General features: G+C 52.1%; 1 protein-coding gene across 1 annotated transcript; it reads right to left on the bottom strand.

The window, feature by feature from the left end:
* Positions 1–2,499: 2,499 nt before the first annotated feature.
* Positions 2,500–16,411, bottom strand: MOGAT2 (monoacylglycerol O-acyltransferase 2). The gene is made up of 6 exons (XM_027083431.1): positions 16,247–16,411; positions 11,563–11,741; positions 6,484–6,688; positions 5,997–6,171; positions 4,864–5,063; positions 2,500–3,449 (listed from the first exon to the last, which is right to left on the bottom strand). The coding sequence occupies exons 1-6, from the start codon at positions 16,335–16,337 to the stop codon at positions 3,295–3,297; spliced, it is 1,005 nt and encodes a 334-aa protein (XP_026939232.1). The 5' UTR covers positions 16,338–16,411; the 3' UTR covers positions 2,500–3,294.
* Between the last annotated feature and the right edge of the window lie 303 nt (positions 16,412–16,714).

Below are 16,714 nucleotides of genomic sequence, written 5' to 3'. Positions count from 1 at the left end.
TCAGGCAGGCTGGGAGCCCTGAGGGGGTGTCAGGTAGCAGGTGCTGTGGAATATCGGACCCTTGCTGTGCAGCTCCTGGCTCGCTGTACTGATGGCGAGGTCAACTACTTAAAAAACACCCCAGTGTCAGCACTCAACACATAAAAGGACATTTTTGTTCACACAAAGTCCAGTGTGGATATTCCTATTTGGGTAGCTCTCCAGGCAGCCCTCCTCTGAGATCAGGCTCTCTGCTCCTACCTCGTGTGACTGATGTCTTCGACATGGGGCCTGCAAGGTTGCTGTGAAAGAGGGGGGATCCCCTTCCCTCTGCCCCAGCCAGGCTTTCCCCTTCCCCCCATCTCCCATTCAGGTGCCCTAAGTCTGATGGTCACCTTGTACTGCCTCCCAGCCAGGTCAGGGGTCATGGCCATGGTTCCCACCTCTGACTTTTGCTCATACCTTTGCCCCACCTGGGGCCCTGCTGTGTGGCCAGCTCAGCCTCTTCCTCCAGGCAGACTGCGTCCGGCAGCATCCACAGCGTTGGGCTTGTCCGGTCCAGTGTCCCGCGCTGTTGCTGTCGCTGTTGCTGTGGGAGCACCAGCAAGTCGTCCCCAGTGACCTCACCTCCAGGTGTCACAACCTCCTATGGTGTGGGCTGGACTCAGGGCCTCTCATCAAAGTGATGGAATTAGGAGGCAGAACTGATGGCCTGTGACTCAGAGACTAGACTGTAGAAGGCATTTGGTTTTTTCCTCTCTCTCTCTCTCCCCCTCCCTCGTGATTTGCTAACTCTGGGATAAGCAGTGTCATTGACAATTGGCAGCCCTCTGGACAGGTCCCCATGCGGGGCTCTGAAGCCTTCTGCCAGCAGCCGTGGGGGCGAGCTTGGGAGTGGATCCTCCAGCCCCACTCGAGGCTCCGAGACCACGGCCCCGGGAATAGCTTGGCTGCCTCTTCATGAGACACATGAGCCTGAACCCTCAGCACAGCCCCTCCAAGATCCTGGTCCTCAGACCCTGTGAGACACTAAATGGTGGTGTGTAAAGCAGCAAAGTTTTAGAGTATTTGATCTACAGCAACAGAGCACTAGTTTAATCACCTGAGAGCAAGTCCCGGACTCACCCTCACCCTTGCCCAGGCCTGGCCTGTAGGGCCCAAGAGGAGGTGCCGTGTGAGTCGTTTATACAACTTCCCAGGCTGACCAGGGATGCTGAGGTCCCCAGGTCCCAGGGCACTGACGGTCACAAGGATGTGGTCTGGCCTCGGGGTTCCCAGTCCCCTGGGAACATGGTAGATCACTCACCCATTCACAGCCATGGCCTTTTCACCTCCAAGCTAGCCCACAGGATGGGTAACCAACCGTGATTCAGGGCAGTGGGGCAGACAGCAGGGTCGAGGGTGGGTGCGGTGTGCTAAGGTTTGACAAAGGAGGTGACCTTTGATTGGGTGGAGGAGAAAGAGCATCTGGGGAAAGGGATCAGCAGGTCCCAGGACATGGCAGGTGGGAGAGCAAGAAGACTGAGAAGAACCAGCAGCCAACCCACAGAAGTGTGGACATGATAAATCCTTGCCTCCTTCAGCCACTAAGGTCTGCAGAGGCTCCTTACCCAGGGGGCAGGTCCTTCCCTCCTTGGCAAATCTTGCCCTTCCTTCACAGCCCCGCCCACCTGCCACTTCCTCCGTCTTCCCCTGGTGGAAACCATCACTCCCCCTCTGAACCCCAATGCCCTTGATTCCCACCTCTCTTGTGACCCTATAGCACCCACCTCATAGGGTCAGAACAGGCCATCATGAGATGCTGGGCACATCTATGACCCGACTCCTAATTACACCTACTCCTACCATACCTCACAGGACATGAAATGGCTAATTATGTCATAATACTATCTATACCCAGAAAACCGAGCTCGGTATCGTGATCCTTATTTCTCCAATGATAAAACTGAAGTTGGGAAGAGATGTGACTTGCCCAGAGTCACTGAAAAGGGTTGGGCCAGGCTTACGCCCAAATTTACATTCTCAGAACGCCCCCCATTTGTACTTATGGGTGTGATTATAACTTAGGGAGGGAAAAGGCCTTATTTTCTTGCTCCAGGTGTGGGAGTTCACAGTACTGGTCCTACCCTACTATCCTGTCCTTTCACTAATGACACAAGTCACAGACCCAGGAACCCAGAGTTCTTCTCATCAGGGGTGTGTCCCCATCTACCCTGCTTGTAGACACATAGGAATATTCACTCCTCATGTCTGGCCTTTGTTTTCTGGCTGGGCTACCCTGTATCTTTATATAACCAGTCCCCTTCTCTCCCATAGGACAGGCCAGAAGTAGTAAGTTGGAGTAGACGGGTCAGGAAGAAAGAGGCGACATGCCATTCTTTGGCCCATCTGATCCACCATCTGGGAAGGGGAGACAGGGCAGCAGGGCTGGGGGGCCAGGCTGGGGGGCAAAGGTGAGGCTCTGACCAGCGCTCCCAGGTGGAAGTGGGGAATATGAGAAAAAAAGTAAAACAGAATCTGTCATTTGATGAATTGACATTTATGGAGCCCATTTTTTATACCAAGGTCAGGGCTGAACTTACAAAGGATGGAGTAGGAGTTGCCTCATGGAGCGCTCAGCCCATGTGACGTCAGAGCTGAGACTCAGAGGTCATCCTAGTCACTCAGGGAAACTGAAGCTCAGAAGAACGGCGAAGAAGTCCGCTCCCGGTCATTCAGCCGATGACAGAGTGCAATTCTCCTTCCCTACCTCTGGACCCCTCTGGCTGCCATTTCAGGGCTCAGAGGACTCAGACACTCAAAGGTGCCCAGGGTGAGTGCGGGGGCTTTGTGGCCTTGCCCTCCTCTCCAGCTCAGGGAGGGAGGAGCTGGGACAGGCAGGATGCAGGATGAGGGAAATTGTAGGAGAAAGGGCTGCAGCTGGTGGCTTCTTGCAGCTGTCACTCAAGGCAGAGGAAGAAAAACCTGGTAATATTTCCTGCCCACTGAGTGACAGGACCACAGAGGACAGAGAACCCAGACATTATTCCCTCCCAGCATCTCTCCCATTTCTCAGGTGGGCAGACCAAGGAGAGGGCTCCTTGCAGAGGGGTCACAGCAGGAGTGCAAATCACCGATGCCAGAGTCTGGTCTCCTCTGCCATGCTGCCAGGTGTGACTCAGGGCCTGGCATGGGTTAGAAACGCAGGAGTCATCGAAGGCTTTGGAGATGTGCTCAACGGACACCTCCGCGAAGCCTTCTGGGATCACAGCCCCTCCCTCTATTCTCCCTAATGCCAGCCCTGCCCTTTGGGGCAGCCCCTCCTCTGGGGAGGCACTAGCAGAATTCCAAGTGTTGGTCACTGGGGACGTTGTACTTGAGCTTGTGGGCTTCGAAGAGGTTGCTTAGCTCCTTCATGTAGCGTTGGTGCAGCCTGTCCACCTCTTCCTGTGAGGGATGCGGTGTCTTCTGCACCTCGATGGGCGTCCCCACTGCAAGACACAAAGGAGTGAGGTGGCCCAGAGCAGGAACCACCAGAGTTGCAGTGCCCTTGGGGTTCACACCACAATGGTCATCGGTGCAGGAAAGTGCTCTTACTGTCTCACTTTCCATTCTATTTTGGGTGATACGTTCTAAGATGTTAGGGCAACTCCAAGATTCTGATATATTAACAATACCACCAGCTGGCATTTACAAGCAATATCTCCTATAATCATCCTAACAATCCTATATGGATAGAACCTGCTATTATTCCTCTTTGACAGGTCAGGCGATGAGGCTCAAGGAGGTTAAGTAACTTGTTCAAGGTCACATAGCCAGGAAGAATCAGTGCCAGGTGGTAAGCCCTGGGGGTGTGTTCTTAACCTCCAGGCCAGGTGGCTCTGGGAGTCTCAGATACCGTGATGGGAAGCGCCTGTATGTCTTGGGGGGAGGCGGCCCACAGCCCAAGCGCCCTTCTTCCCCCGTCTCTCTCCATGCTGGCCTGCAGTGCCCCCTTTCTAGGGAGGGATCGGGAGGCCCTATGTACCTCCTTCCTCTGGTTCTGCCTGGCTCAGGAAGAAGCTGCTGTGTTCTTCTCTTGGGAATGGCTCTGGAGGCAGCACATGTGAATTATATTCATGAAAATATTACCACACAACCCAGAGGAAGTCATGGTGTAGGGGACTGACCAAGTCTGTACTCAACTAAGGAATGACTGGGTGGTTGGAGATGAACAGACCTCTCTCTACAAGCTTTGCCATTGGAACCTAGGTGGAATCCAAGAAGAAAGCAAATGAGCTGTCCAAATAGCTGGAAAGACGGTGCTAAGTCCAATCACTGAAGCCCATGCCCATTATTTACAGGAAAATCCCTCAGGCTCTCTTTCATAGCCTGCTGATTGCTACTTTACACACAATTCTAACACCTGGAATGCCCTTCCCTTGTATCCATCTTCTCCAATAAGCCTTATGAGATCATCTGGTCAGAATTAAACCCTCCTTCTTTGGTATAATAAAAAAGTCAAATAGATCCTGACCAAACCTCAACTTATTTACTCAAGGGCAGGGTGTTCTTTTGGAAATGATTTAACTTCTCTGAGTCTCAGTTTGCCATTAGTGAAATGGGGATGACAGTCCCTGCCTCCAAGGTTGTTGGGATAACTGAGCTGCTGCATGTAAGGAGCCAGTACAGTGCCTGGCACACAGCAGGTGCTCGGTACTCAGTAGTGGCTACTGTTCTTTGTGTCTCTGTTAGAGTTCTCCTCCCAGACTGCCTTATATCTGCCTGTGTAACTGTTTCCCAGTCTAGAATGTGAGTTCCACAAGGTCAAAGATGTGTCTGGCCCATGTGCATGTCCCCTTGCAGCACACAGCCTGGGCCCCTTGCCCTGTAGGTTTCCCCATCCCAGCCTGGGTCTTGGCTCACCCACGGTGGTGATGGGCTGGCGGTAGGGCATAAGACCAAAGCTGTACTGGAAGACACCACGGCCATGGAAGAGCGGGAGGGAGACTCTCATGATCTTCTGCAGTCGGTTCTGGGTCCGGCGCAACCAGGAGCCGGGAGAGTTGTCAACCTGGTCAAATAGGTCATTCTCCCCAAAGGAGAAGATCGGCACCAGAGCTACCCTGGAGGGAGACAGCAGAGAGGGTTAGGAGGTGCAAGAAGGTGCAAGCTTGTCACCTAGCTTCCTGCAGGGACCCAGTGACCAGGAATTAGGGTAGAGAACAGAGCCCTGGGCCGGAAGTAGGAGGCCTCTGGTGTCTCCCAGTCCTGCTATGGCCTTGCTTTGTGATTGTGGGCAGGTCCCAGCTCTTCTCAGGACCACTGCCTGGCAGTTGTAACATGACAGGGAGACTAGAATGCTGCAGAGAGTCCTCCCAGATAAAAAAAACATTTGCAAACTTTGGAAAAGTCTGACCTGCCCCAGTTAGCTTGTATTCTTCAAAGAAGCTCCAAGGTAGGAGAATAGTTCTAAGCAATGCCCCAAACTCCATTCTCCCACATCCCCTCCGTCTCAGATCTAATGCAAGCTTTCAGCAGTATGACCCTTGACACTTAGTCCCTTTAATCACCAAATCTCCCTTCTAGACTCTTCTCTGGGTATTTGGGAATGAGACAGTACATCGTCACCAACACAGAATCTTCATTGTGAATGGACTGAGAATCTCCCTGCCAGGGCTTCACTGGTGGCACAGTGGTTAAGAATCCACCTACCAATGCAGGGGACACGGGTTCAAGCCCTGGTCCGGGAAGATCCCACATGCCTCGGAGCCCCTAAGCCCACGCGCCACAACTACTGAAGCCCGGGCACCTAGAGCCCGTGCTCTGCAATGAGAAGCCTGCGTGCCGCAATGAAGAGTGGCCCCCACTCGCCGCAACTAGAGAAAGCCCACATGCAGCAACAAAGACCCAACGCAGCCAAAAATAAATAAATTAAATTAATTAATTAAAAAAAAATCTCCCCGCCAAAATAGGATCTGCATTAATCTCTGCTGTCTTCCCACTAAAATACAATCCTTGCCAATCTCCAATTGAACGAGAGCCCTCTCCCCCGATACCCGTGCATCAGGGCGAGCCTGATGAAGCCCTTGCGGTTCCGCAGCAGCAGCCTGTAGGCTCCAGGCCTGGCGTTCAGTGCCTCCTGGGCGCCCCCAACAATGATGGCCACCAGGTTGCCACTTCCCTTCCTGTTCAGAATGTGAGCGGCGCTCTCCTTGTCTGATGAGACCAGCCCTGGGGAGAGGAAGAAGGTCAAGTATGGTGTGAAGGGGGCAGGGATGGTGGAGGAGGATGTGCTCTGGGCTCCACCCCCCCGAACTGGGAGTTCCCTGAGGACTGGGACTGAGTCCTCCCCCTCTTCCCAACCCCTGGCTGAGCCCCTTGCTGGGCACGGAGCTGTGGGAAGTGCTTCCTTGGGTCTAGCCTCCTTCTCCACTACACATGTCCTTGCATCAAGCACAGGATTGTTAGAAGTCCTCCTTGAGATCCCTCCTCCATGCCTCCAGCCCTCATCTTCCTGGGCTACCCAGGGGTGGGAAGACTCACCCCCTGACATGATGTAATCCCTGAAGAAAGGGGCCCAGAACCACAAGTTCAGCATCATCAGGTGTGGGCGGATGCCGGGGAACAGTGAAGAAAAACCGGTGCTCTCGGTGCACAGGTTGGTAAAAGCTCCAGCCGCCAGGACCCCGTGGGGGTGGAAGCCAGCGAGGTAGTTCCGGGAGGGGTCCAGCTCTACGGTCTTGACCAGCTGCAGGGACAGCAACCTGGTGAGTCGGGGCTGGATCTCAGGCCCTCCCTGATTCTGCCATCACCAGTGTGACCTTGAGCAACTTACTCCCCCTCTCTGAGCCTCAGGCTCTTACGAAGATGGAGATATGCGTTTGAAGGCATCTAGGGAGACCGTGGTGCCATCTGTGTCTCAGACTCGCTGCTGGCTTCGGACAAATTGCTTCCCTCTCTGGCTTTTAATTTATCAAATGCGGACATCTGACCCTGTCCCACCTACCTCCCAGGACTGCTGAGAAGCTCAGGTCCATGCGTGCCATGGAATTACCAAGACTACAGGACAGGATGATCATAATTGATACATTGAATTATAATTGGTATAGTTCATACACCATCAAGGGCCACACAGGGGTGCCACTATGCTTGAAGAGCCCTATTTTAACAAAACTCCCTATGAGAGAATTTGGTGCTTAGGACCTGGGAGTGAGCATTTGCAAGATATATCAGGGGCGGTTCAAAGAGCGTGCAGACCTGGAGACTGGCCCTAGTCCTGTTAACCCCTCTGTACAATGCAAATGTCTCCCTGGTGGTTCTCTGCTCCCCCCATGTCAGACCTTCACTGCCATCCACCCACCTGTTCCCCTGCCCATTGGCAGCTCTGCCCTGGTCTGGTCAGTCCTGCAGCATGGCGGGTGCCGGGGAGACCACTAGATATTGTAGAGGGAGTGGGAGAGGAGAGCTGTTTGTCATTAGCAGCTTCCAGGCAAAGTGGGCTGAGGGTGGAAGGAGAGGAACTGAGTTAACAAGTGCTGCTCCCGCCATTTACTGGACAGGCTTCAGTGTGCAAAGATTACTGCCGGGGCACTGATTGTGTGTGTGACCAACCCCTGCTCCACTCTGCCAGTAACTGCTGGGCCTGCCCTTTACAGAGCCCTGTTATCTGGGAGGCACAGCCATCAGAGTTGGAGGCCCTGAGGCCCCTGGCAGGAGGCTCCCTGACAATTCTGCACAGGCCTTGCAGGCGTGAGCAGTCCATTCCACGCTGGCTCAGCTCTGACACCGTGAAAGTTCATCCTGTCACCAAGCTGAAATTTTCAGAATGACCCTGAGGATTCTTGTTGCCTTCGGGCCCCAGAGGCCTGGCTGCCTGCTCTCAGAGCAGCCTGGTGGGACCCAAGGGACAGCAATGGGGGTATGATCCTATCTGCCCTACCCAAGCTGAACAGCCCCAAATTGTCCTGTCCTTGACCTGGACTTGATCTCCGCAAATCCCCACCCCCCCAGTATGCCCTCTGGTTACCCTTGACCCTTTGCAGAAAGGCTGAGGGGACTATAGGTGGAGGCGCCATTGCTTCCCAGATGAGGACAAACTTCTTCCACTCGTTCGGTGGGGATTTATTGGACGTGAAAATAAGAACAAGCAGAGATAATTCTGGTTATTCTCATTGGGAAAGGTGTTTCCTTATGAACCCATCTCGGTGTGTTTCTTGAAAAGCATACCTGGCTCCCCGCACTGAAGCACTTGCTTATGCATTCTCTTTCTCAGCTAGTGGGAAAATAATTTTGTACAACCTGCCTAAACGCAATGAGGCAGTATTTATTGATATTACAATTGAAAAACGTAACTGACCTTTTAGGCCAGCAACTCCACTGCTGAGGAAGTTAGCTACAGAATTTCTCATACTTGTGCAAAATGACATCTGAACAAGATTATTAACTGAAGTATCATTTTTAGTAATACCAAAACTTGGCATCCACTCAAATGTCCATCAACAGGGCCCATTTAGACAAATTATGGAACATTCACTCATGGGCCACTGCGTAGCCATAGGGATGTACGACATAGCTCTTCCTGTCCTGATACAGGAAGATGCCACAGTTGCTTGTCGGGTGAAAAAGCAAAGAGCAAGACGATGCGTGCAGAACGTCACCAGCTGTGCCGAGAAGGGTAACAGGAGGTGGAGACAGCTCCTCCTGGGGGAAATGTTGCCTGATTCTCCACTATTAGCCCTTTAGGAAGGCTAAGGGTGAGGTTGGAAAGCTCCAAGACACAGAGACTGTGCCCTAATTTTGCTTGAAATTCACCACTAGATGCTAGTTTGTAAAATCACAGTAAGAACTGATAGAAGCTCAGGGATCCACATGCATTTGACAGGGAAGGCAGAAGCTTGTGAATGTGGGGAGCTCCAGCAGAGTGGGGACTCCTTATCCGGGACCCCCTGCCTCCTGGCCACCCTAAGATCCCTGCAGGGCCTGTGCTTTGAAAGTATGTGGAAGAGTAGGAGGGTCTCCAGGGAGGTGGTGGGGTCCAGAATCCGCAGGCCCCAGCGCCACCCCTGCAGGCTCCCAGCCCAGGACAGGCAAGTCAAAGTGCTCATCTTCTCACTCCCTGCAGGCCTCTTGGTGGTACTGCCCGCCCTCTGCAGGTGGTGATGCCACAGGCCTGCAGCGGGCGACAATCCTGAACACTGTGCGCATGGAATTTCTGCAAAACAAGTCCAGTGTCCCACCAGTGTCAGTAGTCCCAGGGTTGAGAAACCCTCCTGGGGGGCTAACTGGCTGGGGCAGCAGGAGGATGGCGGGTAGGACAGGCACAGAGCTGCTCAGCATCAGGTTCTGCAGCTGTCAGCAGCTCCAGCTGTAAAGAGAGCCAGATGCTGTCCTTTGGAGGTCACGGGATGGCAGGAAGACAGCCCCCTGGAGAGCTTTCAGTTGAAGAGCTCCAGTTCTGTGGAATGGCCTGCACTGGCCTCCATTACCTTATCCCTGCAAACCTCTCCCGCCTCATCCCCAGGTGCACCTTCTGCTTTCGTCACACTGTTGCTCAGAAACCATGCAGTGGCAGGCTCTGGGCCTGAGCTTGCGCTCTTCCCTTCGCAGGCCGCCTTTCCTTCCCTGGTGGACTCAGGATTTAGCTCACAGTGTGGAGGGAGACCACAGAGCCAGAATCTGCAAAGCTCTACTTGAGGCCAGAAACCACTTATAGTTTTCTTTGGCTTGGTAGCTGGTGTCACAAACACTCTCAGGCTGCAGGCCATACTTTCCCATGGAAACTCTGGCCTTCCTGGCACAGAAGAGCGAGGCTGGGAAGAGGAGGGGGGGGATGGGAATTCAGAATCTCAAAGCTCAGAAGTCCTGGGGTGGGGATGAGGGACTCTGCCCATGACATTCCCATGGCTTCCCTCGGGACCCAGCAAACCCTGCTCGTTTGTGCTGACAAGGTCCTGGGAGGGCACCCTGCAGAGGAAGCAGATATGGGGTCGAGGAAGACTGCCCCCACCCGGGCCCCTCAGGTTGGCTCAGCACTGCCCACTTGCTCTGCCCTTCAACATCTATCACCCCTAATGAGCATGGAAGCCTCTGCCAGCCAACTTCCTGCCCTCTGCCCAGCCCCTGCCCTGCTGCCCTGCCTTGCCCTGCCCCATCCCACCCCTTCCCTTTGCCCAGGAGGCCCTGCTCACTGGATGCTAAGGGCTCCTGCACCCGAGCTGTTGCCCAGCCTTTGCTAGTCCTTGCTGGGCTCCAGAACTCTCAGAAGGGAGCAAGGCGGGAACTCTGACTCTGCTGCTGAGCGCCCATGACTTGGCCAAGCTGTTTACCCACTTTGAGCCTGTTTCCTCCATTCCCTATCGCTTTACCAGCTGGGGACCTAATTTCTGGAGGGCCAGGAAGAGGTGGGGCTCCCAGATTGGGGTGGGAGAAGCCATGCAGGTGTGAAGGGCAGAACAGCCAGTCTCTGAGCTATCAGAGTCTTCCCTAGACCCACAGCCATGCCCACATCTCCCCAGAATCCCCAGCAATTCAGTAAAATAATACAAACTACTAGTTTACCGAGAACATACAAAGTGCTTTACTTGCTGTCTCATGGAATCCACACAACCCAATGATGTATGTGGCATCATCTCCACTTTACATATGAGGAAACTGAGGCTCAGAGAGACTGTGTAACTCACCCAAGGTCACGCCACTTGTATGTTGCAGAACTGATCATAGAACCTAGTCTGTTCAGCTCCAGAGGCCACACTCTATATGTTTCTTCTCTCCTGTTTCCAGAGGAGGGCCACTTGCCCCTGCCTGGCACCTCTCTGAGTCCCCATTGCCTTCCCCATCCTGTCTGGACAATAAATCATCCCTGCCCAGCTGCTTATACCCAAGAGTTTAGTCTGTCTGGGATTCAGGAAAGGAGCCAAGGTCAGTTCACTCAATCAAGGATTCTGCTCCACTCAGGACTGAACTTTGGGTCCAGGGTCAAGTGTCCAAAAGGCCATGAGGTGCCCTGAGTCAGAAAGTCAGAGATTCTAAGCACTCCAGTGGGAGGGATCAGTGTGCTCACTGGATACATTTGTAAACTAAGATTTAGAATGGGGCAAGGCCTTGTCCAGGATGCCTAACATACCAGAGTGAGGGGAAGAATCTGAGAACAAGTTCAGGGTCCTCTCCCCTGTCCCTCTAAACTGATTAAATGCACAAACTTTAAATCAGTAAAAGAGCTTTGTATGTGAACTTGATCACATCCTTGTCCCTCTCTAGGGGTTAGTCTCCTCATCTTCTGAAGTGTGGGGCTAGAGGGTCTCTTAGGACCTTAAGTTTATTACCTTCACCCCCAAGCATGGCTACTGAGGGGTTTATAAGATACATATGTGTGCCACACTACATGGCCCACAGAGCTCCTTCAAATCCTGTTCATTCATCAGTCCTCATACTTGCCCCAAATCCTTGCAGGTGGGAAACCACGGCCAGACAGAAGCTGGACTCTTCCCCAGGCCACATAGAGGTGGAAGCCCGGCTCCTACATCCCAGCCCAGTATTCTGCTCACTGCACACAGGGCCGCACTTCCCCACAGACACGTGGGGCACTACGGTCCTGGCCACATCCCAGCCAGCCCCATTACTCACTGTGACGGGGAAATAGTCCTTCATGTACTTCCATATGACCCAGCGCCTTACGGCCTCAATGCGCCTGCCCCCCTGCCATGGCTTGTCTCGGTCCAGGTACCACCAGGTTGCATACAGGATACTGAAGATCCAGAATCTTGTGAACAGGAGACCAATGAAGACCACAATGCAGATCTGGGCTGGGGAGGGAAGCAGGAACCATCATCAGTGGTCAGAGGGGTGAAGGAAGGATTTCCACCCTTACGCCCAGCACCAGCAGCACTGTCCTGTCCAGCCCTCACCCCAGGCAGAAGGGGTCAGCCTCCCCTCCCCTCAAAGAGGAAGGAATGCAGCCCATCCAGTGTCACACTGGGAGCCTGGATTTGAAGCCAGGTAGGCCTAACTCCAAACTCACTTTTTCCCACTGCACCAGGCTGCCTCATTCACTCCAGTCTCCCCCCTCCACCTCCTCTCTGTCCAGTTAAGTATCTGTATTCACCAGGTGCTCAATAAATGCCTGGGGGAGAAGTGACTGGTTTAACTGTTTCTCGTTTCCACCCTTTGGGCCCTCAGAGAAAAAGGAGACATTCTCTCTGCCCAGCCCTCTCTCTGTCCACTCTCGCCCATCTTTCCATAGATAAATTCTGCCAGATCCCCCCTCTAATTAAAGTCCTTCCATGGCTTTCTCATAACTTTAAAAACAGCCCATGTAGCTCAGCCTGGCATTCAGGCTCCCCACGGCTGGTCTGATCCCCCTCCCACTCCAGCCTCACTCACCCACATGCACTCCATGCTCCGGCCACATGAAACTGCTCAGTGTACCTACACTGAGAGACTGAGTTCCTTCAATCTCTTAGCTTTTGCTTATGCTGCTTCCTCTGCCTGCCATGCCCTTTCCTGATGAAGGAGGCAGGAAGTAAGAGGCCAATTTGTGGCTGGCCCATGGGTTGGGGTGCAGCATGGCTAGGACCAGGCCAAGTGAGGAAATACCTTCTTACCTACTATTCCAAGTCCCTTGCAGCAAGCTAATCCTGGCTTCATCTCAGGGTCAGGGGGTCTGTGGGGCTGACCCTTACCTGATGCTAATGGAACATCATTCCCAGAGAATATTTCTCCCTTCCCATCCCATTCCTTCCACTCAACACCATGCACTCACACTCTTTAAAAGGTCAGCCTCCGGTTGTATTGCATCTGAAAGTGGGGTAGACTGGGTCTGTCATTCCTGGCAGGCTTCCAGGAGAAGGGGACTTTTGACCCAGTCTGAACAGTAGTAAAATTCATAAGCCAGAGAAAATAGGTTGGGGCTCACAGATTTTCAGTTTACACAGAACACCTATGTGCCAGGTGTTGGTGGTTCAGCCGTGAACAACAGAGAAAAATTCCTGCCCTCGTGGAGCTGACTTTCCAGTGCTGTGTTTGGGGCACTTGTTAGTTTTTTTAAATTTCTATGGTGGTAAAATATACGTAACATAAACTTTATCATGTGAACCATTTTTAAGTGTACAGTTCAGTGGCATTAAGTTCATTCACATTGACCATCATGACCATCCATTCCCAGAACTCTTTTCATTTTCCCAAACTGAACCTCTGTACCCATTAAACAAAAACTCCCATGTCCCCCTCCCCCAGCCCCTGGCAACCACCATTCTCTTTTCTGTCTCCATGAATTTGATTAGTCCACAAACCTCACATAAGAGGAATCATAAAGTATTTGTGTGTGTGTGTGTGTGTGTGTGACTGGCTTATCTCACTTAGCACAACATCCTCAAGATTCATCCATGTTGTATGTTTCAGAAACTCCTTCCTTTTTATGGCTGAATAACATTCCATTGTGTTATTTGCGGCATTTGCTATACATTCATCCATCAATGGACCGATGGACAATTGGGTTTCTTCCACCTCTGTAGTTTATTTTTAAATAGCATTTAATTAGTCACTAATAATGAAAAATGGGGAGACTTCACACTCAAACCCATTCATCTGGCGTCTCTTGAACATCAGGAAGGAGCAGCAGCCCTGAGTCACTGCCATCGCAGGCAGCTCCCCTCCAGGCATTTCCCCTCCTTCCCAGGCCTGCTGGCCAATGGCTGCTGGAACCCGTGCTCTCACATCAGCCTCGTGATTCCTGGAGGATTCAGAAAAGGACGAACCACACTCCTGGTGAGTTGATCACTGTTTTGTTTGCCTTTAAGTTTTTTTAATAAAAAACTTGAAAGGGAAAGTTGCAGAAGAGTGGGAGTGAAATGCCACCATTTGCATGAAGAATAACATGTCCACCCTTGTGGATGCGCATGCATAGAGGCTGGAAGGACACCTGCAGATCTGGAGGGAGGAGGCAGACACCAGGAGGTAAGGGATAAGGATGGCTTGGCAGTTGACTTAGATTTTATCATTTTTATTTATATAACAAATATTTAATGTGAGAAAATGGTAAAGAACCTCAGCTAGGACTCTCTGCCCTTGGGCAAAATCAAAAGTCTATGTGGGTTGATCCCCCTTTCAGAAAACCGCCTCTAGAGAATAAAACAGAGTTGTTAATAGTGGCTCCCTGGAGGGAATTTCCTGGCCGTCCAGTGCTTAGGACTCCGCGCTTTCACGGCTGCTTTCACACAAGCCACGATGTGCACAGCCCAAAATACATAAATAAATAAATAAATAAATAAATAAATAAATAAATAAATAAATAAATAAAAAATAGTGGCTCCCTGGAGGGTAGGATTTGGGGAAGTCTTTCACTTTTAGGATACATATTTTGTTTGGATGTGCTACAACAGCACATATTCATTTTTGTAACTAACATAGCATGTTAAGGTTAGGAAAAAACCCACGCAAGAGGAACTTGCACTTGACAGAAAGAACTCTCCACCATCCCCCTCACCCTGAGGTCACCTTTTAACTCCTATCAGCAAGCAAAACCTAAACTTGGGGATCTTTTCAATCCCTTAGGAAGGGAGACACCTTCTTTCACCTTGTAACACCAAGGGGGAGAAATGTAAGAACCCACTTTACTGAGACCCAGAGAGGGTATGCAAATTGGCTAAGGTCCCAGAGCAAGCTAGTAGGATGGGACCTGGCATTCAATTCTACTCTTTTGTCTACATCATGCTCCCAACATTCATTCATTCAACAAACATTTATCAACACCAACTCTTCTAGGAGCTGGAGATGCAGCTGAGAACAAGACCATTTGAATGGAGCTTACCTTCTTCCTGTGTGAGTGTGTGAATTATAGAGGAGAGGAAAGGAAACTGAGTAAACATGTAACCCCCTGGAAAGTATTTGTTTCTGGGCTCTGAGTCCTCAGTGACAGGGCCTGGTTGACCTCTCTGGCCAATTCTTTGCCCCTCCCCAAAATGCCTGCTCTATGTCCAGCGTGAGCCAGCCGTTTACAACATGTGTGGTGTTTACTCCCCCACTGGAAGTCCTTACTCTCCTGCCAGTCTGTAAATCCTGCCCTGTGGACTCATCTCCTAAGTATCCTTGAAAAGGGGCCCTTTCTTTCCACTCACTGCCAGACCAGGGGAGGCAATCTTTTTCTTAAAGGGCCAGATTGTAAATATTTTAGACTCTGAGGCTATATGGGGCAACTTGGAGGATATTACATAGGCACGTAATCGTTTGAATTACGCAAACATTTAAAATCTAAAAACTATCCTTGGCTCATGGGCTGTACAAATGCAAAAACAATCAGTGGGCTGGATTTGGTCCATGCCACATGGGACCCTGATCTAGCTGGTGGCTACTCCCTGCTATTGGTCTAACCCCCACACCCCAAACACAGCAGATCCATAGACTTCAGGCACTGAGACCTGTCACACACAGATTGGACCTTGTCACTCCTGTACCAAAAAGCCTCCTGGGCTCCCCTTTGTCCCCAAGATAAGGGACAAGGTACAAGCTCCTGCTCGTGGTGCGAGTGGGCTCAGATCCCTTTGCTCAGCGACCCTCCCTCTAGCTCCAGACCCAGCGCTGCTTGACCTCCCTGTGCTGCTCCTGACATTGCCAGGATCCCCGGCTGGGCTGGGGGTGGGCACGGACAGTCAGACACACTCCTGCTGGGAAAGCTTTCCCAAGGCCAGCTGGGCAAAATGTCCCTCATCCCCTGTAATCCCCGGGCCTCAGCCCACCTGGCTCTGGGCCCCCAGTGCCCTTTGCCCAGGAGCCAGCCTACTTGTCGGCTTGTGGCCTCCTGCCCCTTCTCCACACCTCCTCCCACGCCCTCAGCCCTCTCTCCTCCCTCTACCACCTTCCCTCTCCTCCTCTGGCAGTAGGAGGAGTCCAGACCTACAGCCTTGGACATTTAAGGCAATTAGCTTCTCTGCTCATCTGTGGAATGGGGTAACCGGGGATATTTTAAATGTTTTAACAACCCTTAGGGCAGAGACACAAGTCAATCATCAGGGATGCTAGGGGCAGGGAACTGGAGGGCTTGCTTTAGCTGCAAAATTTCGGGGAGCTTCTGAGCGAGGACATGGGGTATGTGTATTGTGTGTGTGTGTGTGTGTGTGTGTGTGTGTGTGTGTGTGTGAGAAATGGCTATTGACCAGTCTGTAAAGAGTATGTCCACAGTTTAACGCCAGTGTAGTGGCATCAGTGAACAGGCTGAACACTAGCCCTGGGGGGCGCACTCCCTACCCTGTCTGGCGCCAGCAGGTGAGATGAAGAATCCCATTGCCTCCCACCCCCCCAGCCCAGCCCACCTTACCCAGAGCCAGAAAGCAGAAAACCCACTGCAGGACCACAAAGGTCTGCATCCTGCGCTCCCATGGCACGGACAAGGGTGCAAACTTCACCATGCTGTCTCTTTGGTTGATTCCGGTGTCTTCTCTGAGCTCTGCTGTGGTCTGAGGCACCTACTTACTGGTTTTTGCTGCTGCCAGAGGTTGAGTAAGTGTTAGTGGTTGGGGAGGAGGGCGCCCCACCCCACACTGCCCAGCCCAACGCCTCCCTGCCCCCGCCCTGGCAAGGATCTGTTTCCTGGTAGAAAGCTTTGAACCCACTTGCCCTGGAGCCAGGTAAAGGAAGGAGGAAGGGAAGGACATTTGCCTCCTCAAGCAAAACCTTATCTGCCAGATGCCTTTCTCTGTGCCTTAATCTTGCCCTCCACTTGGCAGGTAAAGCACTGTGTGTAGGGCAATCCTGTCCCTCTTCACCTACCCAATGACATGGCTGC

Source organism: Aethalodelphis obliquidens, unplaced genomic scaffold (assembly GCF_003676395.1).
Source record: "Aethalodelphis obliquidens isolate GAN/ISIS:26980383/991018 unplaced genomic scaffold, ASM367639v1 scaffold50, whole genome shotgun sequence".
Taxonomy (NCBI): domain Eukaryota; kingdom Metazoa; phylum Chordata; class Mammalia; order Artiodactyla; family Delphinidae; genus Aethalodelphis; species Aethalodelphis obliquidens.
Note: the sequence above shows the minus strand (reverse complement) of the source record. Positions and strands in the feature narration are given on the sequence as shown.

Coding starts and splice junctions, on each gene's coding strand:
- MOGAT2 (XM_027083431.1), bottom strand. CDS start 16,337: ATGGTGAAGTTTGCACCCTTGTCCGTGCCATGGGAGCGCAGGATGCAG. Junction 11,742..16,246: donor TTTCTGCTTTCTGGCTCTGG/GTAAGGTGGGCT, acceptor TTCCCTCCCCAG/CCCAGATCTGCATTGTGGTC. Junction 6,172..6,483: donor GGATTACATCATGTCAGGGG/GTGAGTCTTCCC, acceptor TCCTCTCCCCAG/GGCTGGTCTCATCAGACAAG.